At 41.7% G+C, this 16,694-nt stretch overlaps 1 protein-coding gene across 3 annotated transcripts in view; it reads left to right on the top strand.

Moving 5' to 3' along the window:
- Positions 1–16,694, top strand: part of TRIO (trio Rho guanine nucleotide exchange factor) — a 400,776-nt gene that overhangs the window by 287,030 nt on the left and 97,052 nt on the right. For all 3 annotated transcript variants that reach the window (XM_048839610.2, XM_048839611.2, XM_048839612.2), the window contains exons 32-33: positions 5,972–6,114; positions 6,827–6,926. In XM_048839610.2, the coding sequence (XP_048695567.2) occupies positions 5,972–6,114; positions 6,827–6,926 (243 nt within the window). The remainder of the gene's footprint in view (positions 1–5,971; positions 6,115–6,826; positions 6,927–16,694) is intronic.

The raw sequence follows: 16,694 nt of genomic DNA, 5'->3' as shown, positions 1-16,694 counted from the left end.
TAGAAACATCCTTGCCCATTCCCTCCCAGTGGAATGACCCCCCCAAATAGTCTTTGGTTCTGTTCACCCCAGCATGGCCACTAGGGTGATCGTGGGCTAAGCTCAAGAGCTTGGCCCGGTATTTAGTTGGAACTACCAACTGTCTCTGAGGATGCCAGTCTTCCTGGTGTCCACCAGAAAGAGTTTCCTTGTATAAAAGTCCTCTTTCTACAACAAACCTGGATCGATTAGAAGAGCTGAGAGGCGGTGGGTTGCTCCGTGCCGCCGTCCAAGCTCTCTGGAGGCTTTCATCTGCTTCCTGTTCGGTCTGGAACTGTTCCCTTGATGCTGGAGACACCAGTTCTTCATTGGATTGTGGACCTATGCTTGGTCCCTCTGGAAGTGATGTAGGGGATGGGGCTGTTTCCGTTGACTGTGAACCGCTCTCCGCTGGGACACTATGTTGGGGTTCAGGCTCTGGCTGAGCCTCTTGTGTAGGGTTATGGGCTGCTGCCGGTTCAGGTTCGGTGGGGCCCTCTGGTGTTGAGGTTGCAAGTACTGGATTCAGTGCTGGCAGTGGGTCTGGTGTTGGTTGTTCTTCTGGTTCTGGGACTGGTTCCATCTGGGTCTCTGGGACTGGATCCACTACTGCTGTTGCAGACATTGGCCTGGGATCCGGGTCCATCACCTCTGACCGGGTCCTGATGGAAGTTTCCGGAACAGAGCTAGGCGTCACGGCTTGTTTAGCCTGGCTGTGGGTGACCATTCCCACCCTCTTGGCCCGCTTCACATGATTGGCCAAGTCTTCCCCCAACAGCATGGGGATGGGATAATCATCATAAACTGCAAAAGTCCACGTTCCTGACCAGCCCTGGTACTGGACAGGCAACTTGGCTGTAGGCAAATTGAAAGAGTTGGACTTGAAGGGTTGAATCGTCACTGGGCTCTCTGGGTTGATTAAATTGGGGTCCACTAAGGAAGCATGGATAGCTGACACTTGTGCTCCGGTGTCCCACCATGCGGTGACCTTCTTCCCGCCCACACTCACAGTTTCCCTCCGCTCCAAGGGTATCTGGGAGGTATCTTGTCCTGCAGACCTCTGGTGTGATTCCGGTGCAATGAACTGTAATCTGTTGGGGTTCTTGGGGCAGTTGGCCTTTACATGCCCCAGCTCATTACATTTAAAACATCGTTCAGCTGACGGGTCACTGGGGCGAGGTGGGTTGCTGGAGAACGGGGTGGTGGGACGATAAGTTGTCTGGAGGGTTCTTTGGGAGGTAGGTGGCCTTAGGCGGCCCCCGGTAATAGGGTGTTGTCTGGGGTTGTCCCTTCTGGTCTCTGCTGGAACTGCAACCAGTTTTCTTCTTCTCTGCCACCTCCACCCATCTGGCTCCAATCTCTCCTGCCTTGATTATAGTTTTGGGCTTCCCATCTAGGATGTATCTTTCTATTTCCTCAGGAACACCCTCTAAGAACTGCTCCATTTGCATTAGGAAGGGCAAATTTACTGGAGATTCAACACTTGCTCCTGATATCCAGGCATCCCAATGTTTCACAATGTGGTAGGCATGTCGGGTAAATGACATGTCTGGTTTCCACCTTAGGGCTGTGAACCTCCGACGAGACTGCTCGGGTGTTATCCCCATTCTGACTCTCGCCTTGGATTTAAACAGTTCATACTTGTTCATGTGTTCCTTAGGCATTTCAGCCGCCACCTCAGCTAAGGGTCCACTGAGCTGCGGCCTCAGCTCTACCATGTATTGGTCAGTAGAGATGCTGTACCCAAGGCAGGCCCTTTCGAAGTTTTCAAAGAAGGCCTCAGTATCATCACCTGCCTTGTAGGTGGGGATCTTTCTGGGATGGGAAGTGGTACCTGGAGAAGGATTGCTAGGGTTTGTTGGTATATTCTGCTGAGCCTTTATCTTCTCCATCTCCTCCACATGCTTCCTCTCTTTTTCCTTTTCCTCCAGTTCTTTGGCCCTTGCCTCCAGTTCTTTGGCTCTTGCTTCCATAGCTCTCCTGTGAGCAGCCGCTTGGTGGTGTTCTGCCTCTTTCGCTGCCTCCCTTTCTTTCTCCTTTGCCTCCATTTCTTTGTCCTTTGCCTCCATTGCTCTCCTGTGAGCAGCTTCTAGAGCTTTTTTGGTTGCTTTCATTGTCTCCAGTTTGGCTAACTCCAATTTGTATAGTGCCTTGGTGTCTGTCATCTTTATCTCTCTGTTTTTAACTAACTTTACACCCAAGGTTTAGAAATAAACAAACAAAACTTGGCTCTAAAATTTTGCTGTGCTGGAATAGGATACCTATTCTCTGATAGAGATTGTCAGCCTACAGAAAAAGACAATTCCCTTTGTCTCTGCTCTGGCCCCAAAGCAAAGCAAAAAACCACCAACTACTTGGAAACCTGCTTACCAGCAGCCCAAAGGAAAAAAAAATCCTTTTCAAACTTGTGCTCCTTGTAAAAAAATCAAAATCCTAAAAAAAAAAACCTCTGCCACTTTTGTCTCCAGGCAAAGGGATAGAACACCCCCCCACACACCCCCGTTTACTTTTAGGGGAAAAAAAAAACTCTGGGTTGGAAGACTGTGAATTTCCCTGCAGGAGTTAAGTACCCTGCCTCCAGGCAAAGAAAACCTGCAATTCACAAAGATAATCCCCTTTTGTCTCTGCTCTGGCCCCAAAGCAGAGAAAAAACTAGCTGCTTTCAGTTGGACCTCCTTTCCAGCAGCCCCAAAGGGAAAAAAAAATTTCCTTTTTAAAATCTGTATTTCTAGTTCAAAAAATCTCAAATTGATCTCAAAATGATTTCAGGTTAATCCCACCACTCTGCCACCATGTCAAGGTTCCTCCCTCACTCTGAACTCTAGGGTACAGATGTGGGGACCTGCATGAAAACTCCTAAGCTTACTTTCACCAGCTTAGGTTAAAACTTCCCCAAGGTAGAAATTAATTTTATCCCTTGTCTCTGGATCTCCACTGCCACCACCAAACTCGAACTGGGTTTACTGGGAAACGTAGTTTGGACACGTCTTTCCCCCCAAAATCCTCCCAATCCTTGCACCCCACTTCCTGGGAAAGGTTTGGTAAAAATCCTCACCAATTTGCATAGGTGACCACAGACCCAAACCCTTGGATCTGAGAACAATGAAAAAGCATTCAGTTTTCTTTCAAGAAGACTTTTAATAGAAGTAAAGAAATCACCTCTGTAAAATCAGGATGGTAGATACCTTACAGGGTAATTAGATTCAAAACATAGAGAATCCCTCTAGGCAAAACCTTCAGTTACAAAAAAGACACACAGACAGGAGTAGTCATTCTATTCAGCACAGTTCTTTTCTCAGCCATTTAAAGAAATCATAATCTAACACATACCTAGCTAGATTACTTACTAAAGTTCTAAGACTCCATTCCTGTTCTATCCCCGGCAAAAGCAGCATACAGACAGACCCAGACCCTTTGTTTCTCTCCCTCCTCCCAGCTTTTGAAAGTATCTTGTCTCCTCATTGGTCATTTTGGTCAGGTGCCAGCGAGGTTACCTTTAGCTTCTTAACCCTTTACAGGTGAGAGGATTTTTTCCTCTGGCCAGGAGGGATTTTAAAGGGGTTTACCCTTCCCTTTATATTTATGACAGCTGGACTGTCTCAAATTTGTCCACATCTCTGCTGTAGTGGGGGTACCAAAACTGAACGCAGTACTCCAGGTGTGGTCTCACCAGTGCCGAATAGAGGGGAATAATCACTTCCCTCGATCTTCTGGCAATGCTCCTACTAATACATATCCCTCCCCCTGACTCCACCACCTCAACCACGCTTCACAATTATCATTGCTGTGTATGGTATTAAACTGTTTGTTTAAAACTTATACTGTGTATGTGTATAGAACGTCTTTTGTCTGGCAAAAAAAATTTCTCTCTCTCTCTCTCTCCACTTAACATTATTTCACTTAAAGTAGCATTTTTCAGGAACATAACTACAACATTAAGCGAGGAGTTACTGTAACCAGTTAAGAATTGCCATGAGCTGTCTTACTAAGGAGGAAGGCAAGAGTGCCTCAGAGTAAGGGGAGTCTGCCCCAGGCAGAGCAGGCTGGATGGGAAGAGAGTGACTGGTAGGAGCTCTCATGTCTTCTGATTGAGATAAAATGTTGGTGGATCCAGCGGTTGCCAATTAAAAAGAAAAAAATTACCACACTTGCTGCTTACATTTATTTTAAGTCAACAGGACAGTTACCCTATAGTGGAATATCTGAGGGATTATTTGTATGGTAACAGCATATGGTGGCTATCACAGGAACTGCTGTGTTCTTAATCTATCCCTTTACTGGGTGAAGAGGATTAAAACCCTTGATTATTAAATCCAAGTATGAAATGTTCTAGAACAGGCACTTAATTTTAGTCATAAGGCATTGGCCTGGAAACCACACAAAAAATCTCACTCTTACTGTGTTTGGAGGGTGAGAAATCAGACTGGTCCAGAATGACAGCAAAAAGGGTTTGCGTTTTTTTACAACTGCCATGTGGAAATTAATTAATTAAATGTATGTGAAAGTCTAGCACCATAAAAGTCCTTGACACTAAATTGATATTACAGCAGACAACTCAACACTTCAGTCCACCACCTCTCTTCCGAACCTTTTTTGGCATAACTAGTAGCTGCCCACTGAGAGACTGGTCTCCTGCGTTTATATTTCAAACACTGAAGTTATTTCCTGTTGCTTTTTTTTTCCCCTTTAGATAAAGATTTTAAAGGCTCAGCTACGTGCAACATCTTAAAAGTTTTTTTTTTTATGGTTTTCTTTGGAAAATATTTTTATAATCTGGTTGGACTGTGTCTGATACTTTAAGACATCCTTGCCATTTTATTTTTCAGACACATTTGTTACTAGCTCCTGCCAATTTTTTTTCTTGTTCTTTACAAAGATGCCTCTGTCACTCTGAATTGTCGAAGCTGGAGCTTTGGAGCAATTCTGATATTGTAGCTGCAAAAGGAGCTACACTTCATGGAAAACTGTAAGGAAACAAATCTCCCTATCTTCTATTTTTGAAGAGGGAGAGGTGTTTTGGGTTGCTGTTTTTTTGGGGTTTTTTTTTAAACAAAAAATTAAACATTTGTCCTTGCAATTTAGCTGTTCCTGCAGCTTTTTCCCCAATGAAGTCCCATTGTGAAACTTTACGTAATTTGTATAATTAAATAAACAATTATGATGTATTAGAAGTTTACGATTTTGATGGGAGAGGAAGCAGGAGCTGCAGGCTAATGCTTGAAACCAAATTTTAGTAAGACCTTGACCTTGTCTATAAGTTTATGTCTGAAATTAATTGCACTTGCAAACAGCTCAATTGAGATGTTAAGTGACTTTCTTTCTGGCCATAAATAGCATTTGTACCCACAAATCAAGTGGCTGGATACCAAATACTATTTGTTGTACCACAAAAGTGCAGGTGCTCAATTAGAGGCAGTTCTTGAGAATCTGGCCCTTAAACAATGATCCTGTTTGCATGCAAATATCAAGAAATGGGAAAAGTAGTAGAGAAAACATAACACAGAAGCTTAAATACCTCAATAAAATAGTTGATTTTCTATGAAATGGCAGCATCTCTTTAAATGCAGTTAGACTTCACTTAGAATTTATTACTCTGTTACTAATTTGTAAGGTGCTATTACCGCACACGTCTTGCAATGTATTCATGTAGCAGCTATAACACAATAGGGCCATAACCTCGATGAGGGCTCCAGGGTGCTTTATTATGCAAACATATAGTATGCAAAGCTGAAATTATTTATATTTTGATAAAACAGTATTGGTAAAGTCAGGAACCGAAAATAGTGCAATTTGAAAATGGGAACAGCTAGCTGGAATTTTCTATTAAATACATTTTTGAAAATAAATATATGGAACCATACTTATGCCTTTTCCCATGTGTATATGTGTGGTTTACTCGTGGACACAGGCCTTCTTAACCATAATGGTCCATTTGTTTGTTTGCATATTAAAGGCTTCCAGTATAGAGAACAAACAAGACTGGATCAAGCACATTCGGGAAGTGATACAAGAAAGAACCATTCATCTGAAAGGAGCATTGAAAGAGCCAATCCACATCCCCAAAACAGCTCCAACAACTAAGCAGAAAGGAAGGAGGTTAGAATTTGAATAACTTATTAAGAAGATGGGGATCATTTTTAAAGTGCCCCATCATGAAGGCCATATTTGAACTGCAATGATGGAATTTTCTGTAAGGAACACAGTGTTCTCAGTGCATTCCGTGACTTAAGCCAAGATAGGAGTCGTTGTTGGCTAGCGTTATCTTCAAGTGTGGTCCTTGTAAATTAAGCTCCAGTTGACCACAGTGAGGTACATGTTCAAATCTCTGCTCTAAATGCTCCCTTGCATTTTTTTGTGGTGCTGTTCTAAAAGGATGTGTTGTTTGAAGTCAGTGTTATGTTCAGCAGCCTAGGAGGTGGGCATAGACCAGATGTACTCATTAAACTTTTACAGTACATGTTTTTTATTCAAGTTGCTTGTTTGTTTAAACCAGACTTCACACTCTGCAGTTTTGGTGAAATGGCTACCTGGGGGGTTCTCTTACCAAGCTTCCTTGTGGTTGGCTGCTGCTATATTTTTTTACAGCTTAAGTTGGACAAAGATAGTTAACTCAGTTCATTATATATTACAGTATAAAATAAAGTAATTAAGCAAATGTTGGGGTGCAAGGCTGGCCATCAGCTGCTCTGTCTTAGGCACCCACTGCTGTGATATCTAGATGCCTTCCATTAGGGTTGCAGATAAGAACTGGCAGCCTCTGAAACAAATGTGCTAACCAAATTCTGACAATTGGATTGTATATTTGCAGAGATGGAGAGGACCTGGACAGTCAGGGAGATGGCAGCAGCCAGCCTGATACTATTTCAATTGCATCACGAACTTCCCAGAACACACTAGACAGTGATAAGGTAAGAGACATTAAGTGATATTCCATTTTTTATTATTATTATTATTATTTTTTTATTTTTTTTTATTTATTTTTTTTAGCAAATGGCATACAGTTTAGACTGAGGTATCACCAACTGTGCCTAGTTTCCCCTGAAGCATACTTCTGACAGCCTTCCTTCCTCCAGATTGGCTACATGCAATAAAGAATATGCATTTTAGTCCCTTGTCAATGAGGTATCATGGCTTAACACCATAGTCTTGAGGCAAGGCTTTCATTTTTCCAAACTTATACTATTCCTTTTCTCCACCCCAGAGTCATTTATAACTTTGACCCAAGGATGCATGATGGTGAAGATAAAGTGGGGACCTTTATTTTGTGTATGTGTAAAATCCAGTTAACCTTCAAAGTTGTCCCTAATCTCTCTCTCTGAATCTTTCTGAAAATATACCTTGTGCCGTTTGTGACAGCTAGGCAATACTGGCTATTGTGTCAAATAGGAATGTTAACTTTGAAAGGGCACTGTCTACCAACAGCTCAGATCAGCACAGTAACATATCTTATAAAACGTGAAGGGGTTTCCAACAGTCTAAATGTCATTAAATAGGGTGAAGTGTATTTGAGCCAGGCAGAAGTGTTCAAATCATCAGTGACATCCTAAGACAGCTAGGTGAGAGGGTTCTAAACAGAGTGTTTAAAGAATTATTTTCTCCTGGAGTCCCCACACTCTCACACACACACACACACACACACACACGACATGATTTCTGTACTGATGTAACAGTTCAAGTCTACTGGCAATTGAGACTTTTTGCTAAATGAGGAAGAGAAGGAAGCAGGCAAGAGGGTAAGTTCAGCTCCCTCAAAAATATTTATTGAATCTGCTGGGGGGAAAATCTACTTTTTGACTAGCTGCAATTGTGCCAGCAATTGGTAGTCATTGGTTGTAGAGTTCATAGATCTTGGTGTCTACCTGAGCTCTAACACTGTTAGCCAGAAGCCTGCTATGTATTGTCAGGGAAAAAGAGGGAGGGGGAAATGTCTCAACAGCTTTTGCCTGTGTTATTTTCCTCTTCCATTTGGACAAAATCCACATTCTAATTTGAGCAAAAGCTGGATCTAGTGTGTCTACCTATACATCATTTACAAAATTGTACTGTATATACTCACGTTCATCTCTTGATATGTACCGAGGAAGAGGACTAATGCATGGTATGGTCTTCAAACATAATCTTTCCTCCTCTATGTTGGTTAGAGAAATGGCTAACTGTGTTTAGATGCACTTCTACCTAATAAGCTTTTCTGCACCAGTGTAATCTAGGATTTAGTAGGTATTGGTGTAAGTGAACTCATGGAGCTATAGGATATAATGTTTAGCAATCTCCCCCCATGCTTGAGTTTATAATGCCTGTTAAGTGGGTTGTTAGTAAGAAGTTTCTTCACAGATGTTATAGGGTGGAAGGCAATCAACATGTTAAGTTTAAGTCCTGAGGGAAGTTCATTCAGCCAAGCCTCTTAATAATTCTCACATGATACATGAAGTATTGCTGTGAAATAGGGCTACAGATAAGCCACCCAATTTCCTAGGAAATACTACATCATAAATAACAGAAGAGGGCGTTTGGTTATGCTGGGAATGGATTGCATCACCTCTTTATTGTCCAGCGTGTGCTTCAAGTCAGCCATTGCTCATATTCGTTCCTGTCTCAGCCAGACACTGGGAAAACAGAGACAGCATGTCATCTGGGTTTGGTGGGTTAACACAGTAGAACCTCGTTAATTCATATTGATGACTAGGAGTCCAACTGCAAATGACCTGCTTAAATAATGTATTGAATACACAAAGAAAAATGACAAAAATAAGGCACTTTAATTTACTTTGACAATTGTCATTTTTTTTTGAGTTTTTTGTATTTGCACTGAAAATGTTGTCTGGTATAATTGGTTTAAAAAAAAAAAGAAAAAGAAATCTTAACAAAAAGATAGTTCACTGATATTAACCCATTGCTAAAAATTGCAGAGGCTGCCTTTATTTGCGCAGATTTTCAAGTGTATGGATTAGCCAAATGCAGATTATAAATGTTAATCAAAACTACCTCTGGATAAAGAAAAAGACCTGCAAGCAGGCAATCCAAAGTCTAGTGGTTTTTTTTAAAATAATTTTAATATGAGGCACAGTGAAAGGACATGAGGCAGGAGGCCAGTGAAGTCTCTGAGGAATATGAATCATAAGTAATACATATATTTCATTTAATGGGTTTGTAACTTGCTAGTTACAGTCCACTTGGGGCTGAAATTTGGCACATAATTTCTCAGCCTAAATACTTTTTTTTTAAATGTTTAAATCACTTACACAATGAGATGGTAAAAAAGAGGGTGGAGAGCTGAGACTTTAGGTACTTCTAATGCAGTTCAGCCAAAAAGCTGCTTATTGCTAAATTAAAATTTACAGACCGTTTAGACTACGGTTATTTTCATTAAATTAGAAACAGATTAATTAAAAGTATCAACATGTAAAACACATTTTACCTAATTTAAAATAGTCATAATCAGGTGGTGAAACTACTCCACGATATATATTTCCATAATTTTATTTATGTGCTCTTCTTAAATCACATCACACCAAAAACCACATGGCAAATGCTCCCGTGCTGCTCAACAGGTGACTAAACCCACTCATTCTGTCCAATTATATTTGTATGCAAGTCATTTCTTTTACATGTTCTGAGTAGAACAAATAAGCTGTCACACAGTTTAAATATGAACGGTGTCAATTAAACTAGTGGTAAGCACGATGGATTCCAATGAACTGCTCGCCAAAAAGCAAGGATTTGTTTCATTTTTGCTAGACAGCAGCGTAGGGTAAACTAGAAATCTTTGTAACCTACAAACAATTAGGAAGTGTCCAAGCTAGCCTTTACAAATATGTTTACTTGGAATTGTTTGGCCATAACTTAACTCAGAGGTTAAAAAAAACCAACAACCTCAGTGGCTTAACTCTGGAACCTGATGGCCTGAGGAAGCCCCACCCCAGCAAGAGACTCTGGTGGGGCTGGAGAAAGGAGAGGCCAGGCCCTTGTTACCACTCCATCAAGTCCTCTGTCAAGTCATGTGGGGGCTGAGTTCTCCCTCTGATCTGTCAGTGTGATGGTCTGGAGCAGAGATGGACCTGTGCCAGCTGAAACAGGGATGGTTTTAGGTTCTCGTTAAGCTTAGCTTATGGCGTGGGTGGCCTTTATTGCTATCACCCCAAGCCTGGGTAGAGGCACTGTGGTTTCTATTTAAGTGTGGGCCTAGGACCCTGTATTGCCTTAATCCGCCTATAAAAAGTTCCTTGGTGTTTGTAATAACAAGCTTCTGCACTGAAGAGAAAACATGTTGCTTGTTTGATCCTGCCTCTGCTGGGTCTTGGTCATTAAGCTACACAGTGTGTGACTTGCAAAACTTGTTTGACAGGGATTGAACAGTCCTTATCTAAACCAAAATTTTTGTTTTACATACCTGGCTGTTCTCCATTTCTTCTGTGGACTGTCTGTATTATTCTGAAATTGCTGGCCCAGAGCATCTCTATTTTCCCCTCCCTTCCCCCATGGAAAGATGTTTTAGGGAGAGGGTCTGAGGAACGGTAGCTACTTGAGCTTGTCACAAATTAAGAGGGTGAGAGAGAGGGGCATGGCAAATTCCTGAAAACATAGGCTTGGCCTACACTACAGAGTTAAGCTGATTTTAATGCAGCTTATGTCAACCTAACTCTGTAAGTGTCGACACTAAAATGTAGCTACCACTGATGTAACTCACTCACTACACCGACTTAATAAGTCCATCTCTACGAGAGGTGTAGCACTTAAGTCGACATAGTTAGGTTGACACAGTGTCAGTGTGGACCCTGTGTTGCTTACATCGACTGTTGTTGCCTTTCAGAAACCATCCCACAATGCCCCACACTGGCAGGTACATCGGTGCAAGTGCTCCTGGTGAGGACACGCACCGCCGACACAACGAGCGTAGTGTGGTTGTGTAAAACTGATTCAATTACTGCGGTGGCTGTATGTCAACATAACTTAGGTCAACTTAATTTTGTAGTGTAGATTTGCCCATATGGAGTGAGCTGCAGTTGATTGCCCAAACCTTGAGATCTGTCCGAAAGCCTTGTCTTTCTATACTTTTTCCAGGTAGGTCTCTGGGCACAGTGCCGCCCGCTTTTTGAGTTTCCATAATCACGCACTTGAATGCTCACGGGATTTTAGAGCAATTTCTCCTTTTCCTGTAGCCTTGTTTTGCTAACATGATCTTTGAAAAGGTGTGTGCAAGTGAGAATAACTTAAAATCATATAAAAGACTTCAACTCCCTCCCCTCCCCCCCATCTGAGTACTTATGCTGGAATCTTAGGCCGTGCTTACACTAGGGAAATCAGTTGGTAAGATAGCAAAAAATAGTTGTAGGAACAATTTAGAACATCCATACTACCCAGCCCGAATTGGTGCCGTTTCTTCCACATTAGGGCTGTGTTGCACTAGCTGGCCTCTCACGGTTCCTGTATTTGGCAAACTCCTCAGTCCCCCAGCTGAGTGTTTTGTTTCCCCTTGCCAGGTCCCCTTCAGTAATGTCTCCCGACAACCCAGTATCTAGTTTGCCTCCCACTCCGCAGCTTCTCTGCTGATGATCTGCTTGTTGATACAGGAAAAAAAGACAGCAATCATTGACCATTCTTCCCTTCCTGCAGTATCAGTAACGCCCCTGTTCTCCTAGCTGCCCTTCTCCTGAGGAAAACTGAATTCCTGAGGACAGCTACCAGAGTGCGGGCATTACTGAGGGCAGGGGACAGCATACATGAGGGGAATAGAGACAGGGGAAGGGGGATGATTGTAGTTGAGAGCAAGGGAGGGCATTGTTTGGGTGAGCAGAAGTTGGTCTCTACGTGTGAGCCACACCTGGATGACTGACTGAAGAGCTGCAGAGCAGGAACTAGTGCATTTCAAGGGCCAGAAGGGGGCTCTCAGCTGGCTAACTACTTAATTACCAAGGTAGCTTCAATGTGTATCTCCCTATCAATAAACTGTCTTTTGTACAGCAGGTGGGAGGCGCATTTGAGTTGAATAAGGGCATAGTAATCGATTACTCTCTCAGTGTAGACAAGTCGTTAATGGCTGAAATGAAGGTTAGAACAGAGTTTTGGTAGCACCCTGAAAATATCTTTTAGCAGTTACCAGGCTTGGAAGTTTAGATGATGTAAAACATCCCAAGTTCCTTCAACTGGTCCTAATGCAGAGGAAATTAAGTGTAGGCGTGAGAGTATGTTGTGCAGTGGTATGTCAAATCTTTTCATGTTTATGGTGACTGAGTTGGCAGTGATATTAAATGCTATTTCAAACAATCATATGGAAAATGGAAGGGGTAAGCGATGGTTGGGGTGGGGTGGGAAGAGAGTCAATGTAGAGTGCTAGGATTACAGTTAGTTATATTTGCTACAACGTGTAGGCATTCAGTAAAAATCTTGACTTCTGTCATCCTTCTTTATCAAGCAATTGCTCTTTGCAGCCTGCTCCGTGCAATCTACAAGCATCTTTATATTTGTGTGCAGTTCTTGAAAGACAACAAAGTTTGAGGCAACAGGAGAGATCTGAAAGTACTTAATGTATTAGTTAGCAAAAGCCAGGGGGAAAGGGCTTGTTCAGTTTCCTTTTTTGCTGCTCAGAACTACCTACAACTGATCTTCAAAAGATGAGAGATTTTTTTAACTTCCCGCTTTCCCCATGTCTTCTCTTTAGAGAAGACTAGTTGAAAACAAAGATGATTTCTGCCCTTCCAAACTGTAAATAATCTGTTTTTGTACTGAGGATACTAAACCAAAACCAATTACATTCTGTACAAGAGCACTTATTTGCATACGTAGACATTATTCAAACTTACCTTTTATGCTTTCTACATAAAGTTACTTTTTTCATGAAATCTTAAATATGTAGTGTTAAGATGTAACATAATGTGAGATGGTATGGTCTAACTAAAACACGCGTAAGGTTCCTTTTAAAAGGCATCTCATATTTGTGTCGGATAGTGATTGTTTCCAGCATTGAAGGTCAAAGGCATTGTTGATGCAACTGCACTGAATTCATCAGATGTACATAAGGAGTGTATTTGGCCCATTTAATAAGACTTTTTTTCTTCCAGAAAATACAATTTTTTTTAAAAAGAGGCACAAAATGCGAATCGTGTATAACATTAAGATGTTAATAATTCCCATGGCATGTTTGTTAATGAAAAGAACTTCCTTCCTCTTAAGATATGTGAGTTTGTCCGTGCCTAGTTTTCATTTCTCATCTTGCCTCTGTCTTTCCAGCAACTCCCATGTTTCAAACTTAGCCTCATCATTTATTTCATCAGGTCTTACTAATGCAGTTTACATAAGGGGTTTCTTGAGAGAAAAGGATGAATTTATGCAGAATATTTACAGTCCCTTGTGAAACTTAAACTGGGATTTAGGCGTTTTCAAAGTCCTAATGTCCTCATCAGTGTAAATCAGTCTCCACTTTCCGGCATGTCTTCTTTTCTTCTCCCATCCAATCTAGAGTTTCATGCCAAAGCTGTACAACACCAGCTGCTTGAGCTATGCTCTTTATCACAGACACCCCTTGTTTTCCAACTGTGTTTGAGTGCTAAAGATGAATCTGCATTTATAAGGTGCATTAAGGAGAATAAAGGGCAGAAACAATTTAAAAAGAAAAACACTGGCTAACAGTTAAAGTAATGTGGGGGAAATTAATGGGTGTTGTCTCAAATGTTGGACAGTTAAAAGTTGAAAATATTTTTATGTTCTTAAAATCATATTTTTCATGGTGATGTCTAGTGTTTCTGGATGACATGGGTAGAGGGAGTAGAACTTAGTTTCTTCTGTTATTGATCATAGTGGGAAAGAGACCACACTCACTTTCACCTGCAGACGTTGTGCAGAGCTGAGAACATGGTGTCAGCATTGGCATGCTGTAACCTGATGGTATGTCTTCACTGCAGTGACACACCTGCAGCTGGCCTATGTCTCATGGGGCTCGTCCTGCAGGGCTATAAAATTGCCATGTAGACTTTCAGACTTGGGCTGGTGCCCCAGCTCTGGGTCCCCATGCAGGGGGTGGGGGCTCCCCAGAGTCTGGGTGAGTGTCTACCCTGAAATTTTATACCCCTATAGTTCAAGCCCCATGAGCCAACACAGGCCAGCCACAGGTGTTTTATAGCAGTACAGCCATACCCTTAGAGTCTAATGCACAGGCTGTGTTGTGGACGTGAGTGTTATTGAATAGTTAAAATGAAAGGGACAGCTAACCAATACTATTGTTTGTTGGTTCCCACATAGGTAATCCATATTATCTCTGTTTGTTATACTCTTCTGTCCTAAGACTCTCACCAGTTGAAATATTTAGGGAAAATGAAATCTGTTGTTAGCTAACTTCCATTTAATTAAGGGAGGGGGAAGAAGGAACATCTGTGTGAAAGCAGAAAACTATAGGTATTCAGATCGGTTAATGCATGGTTTCCAAAAGTGGTGAAACTTGTTACTGACCTATGCTTAGGGTAGTGGGGAAGAGAGAATGTGCTTTTCATGAGAAAAAGTTTGGAGCCTTGCATTTGACACCTTATGAAGTTAGACTCTGTGGACTTTTTCTCAGACTTCTTCAGGCATACACATGTTTTCAATTGTTTCAGACTTAGTTTGAAGAGGGCTATAACATAAATCAGTGCCAGAAACCAAGGGAAGGCTCTTGACTTTTTCCCCTTTGGCATAACTTTGAGTGGACTAAAAGCTAATATAATGCAAAGGAAGAGGGGGGATGGTAGCAAGATATTTTTAACGAGTGAGAAGGTAGCATGTTTTGAAGCTGTGCACCTCATAACTTGAGACCTGAGACTGTCTTGAAAGATGAAGTAGAAGCCGTGTGATTAATTTCTTGCCAAAACCTGGGAGGAGGGGTTGCAGGCTGCTGTACTTTCATTAATTATGAGAAACATAAGGTTTCTCTTTCCCTCCCAAGAAAAATCACTCCACGCGCACATGCAACCAGGATTAGTTAACAAGATTGGCAGGCAGTGGTCATGGGAAAGTTCTGCAGACTGGCTGTCAGGGGTTATGTCCTGTGGAAGTGGCAGAGATGGGGAAGGAAGGATGGAATTAGTCTGTCTGTGGTGTCATGGGTTGCTTGGCAAACACTTTTCAAATTCTTGTTTGATGACAAAGCATTATCCTGGAGAAGAAAATTTCTATCTTGCATTTCAGTCCAAAAAAATTAATTAAAACTGATCTATAAGTAATAATCCAGATGTGTATGTAGCCCTGTGTCTAAAGTACACAGGACTTTCTGGTATCAGGATAAAAAGGAAATTTTAGTTGTAGCAAAATTAGGTAAGCAAATTTCAAGATTATAAAATGTTTGTGTAATAACCTCTGCAGTTACATTTTCTGGGGTAAGAACTATAAGGGAATAGTTGTCTTTATTAATCTGAGTATAAACTGGAAGAAACATTCCCCCATGCTATTGCACAATTACCCCCATGAAATATGGGGATTTTGTGTCTAAAATGTCTGATGTTTTCTACTACTGGACGTTGCCTACCAGATTAGATGAAACATTAATCTGTTCTGTTCTAGTAGATTGTGTTGTAACAGTGGTACTCGTACACCAGGAGAAAAAATAGTCCAATAGAATACTGCTGCTGTAGTATTACTATTAGAAATTAAAATCAAGTTAAAGGCACTTAAAGAAGCTGTGGTGCAACTAGGGAACTTCAGTGTATTTATCAGCATGCTTTCAGTTAATCTCAAACAAGGTGAAGCAGTAGAGCGTAGTTAATTTGGATCAAAAGAATTTTAATTAAGTGCTTAGAAAAACACTAGTGAGGCATGCTGGGTTTTGCCAACACCGGTTCACATGCGTATCTGTATGAGTTGGAAGTCTTTTTTCTGTCGTTGGGTAGGGTTAGGAAGGAGAGAGTTAAAAATCTTGAAATACAGCTATTTTTGGGTCCATATCACAAAGGATCCTAAAATAGTTGGTTGTCTCAAGAACTGGTGTGCAAGGATCGCTATGCTTAAGATATGTGAAAAGTCCATAGTAAAATTTTGACCCACATATTCAGAGACTGGATTTGAGGTGTTTGATGACTGAAGAACCTGGAGGGAGATGGTGAGCAGTTGCAGAAAAGTGTTGAACTTCTTTTTGTCAGCCAGTTTGTCTTCCTCCCTCTCCCAGTTACAATTTCTCTTCACCTCCACCGAGTCACAGGGCCCCATATTTAATAGTGGTGTCTTTGGCTTCCTGCCACCCCCAACCACCACACACCTGTACACTGTCCTGGGTAACTGCTACTTCAGACCCCTTGGGTGAGGAGGAGGGTGATGAGAGGGCTGGCTGATGAACCCCCTCCCACATCTCCTGCTTTCGCAGAGGTTATTGACTAGAAGGGTTGTCTGAGGTGAGCCAAGAAAGTTCTTCACTTCCCTAAAATACTCCACATTGCAGTGGGAAGGTAAAATCCCTTCCTCTCTTGCTTTAGCTGTCTCTGCACTAAGCCCAGGACCAAAAAATGCACAAAAGACCTACTGTGATGGCTAACATACCTTTATGGGCTTTAGTTGTGAGTGTCTAGTTACTGTTCTAAGACTTGCAGGGCTCCACCTGAACCTGGTTTCAGTGGGAGAAGAGAGTGGGTTTCCCTTGCTGTCTTGTGTGGAGTGGTGAGTCTGCTTTTTGTCTTCAGTTTTCTCAAGATACCCTTGAGAGAAAGCTACACCCAGATGTAAGC

This window comes from Caretta caretta, chromosome 2 (assembly GCF_965140235.1).
Source record: "Caretta caretta isolate rCarCar2 chromosome 2, rCarCar1.hap1, whole genome shotgun sequence".
NCBI lineage: Eukaryota > Metazoa > Chordata > Testudines > Cheloniidae > Caretta > Caretta caretta.
The sequence above is the reverse complement of the archived record's forward strand: the minus strand, read 5'-3'. Positions and strand labels throughout refer to the sequence as shown.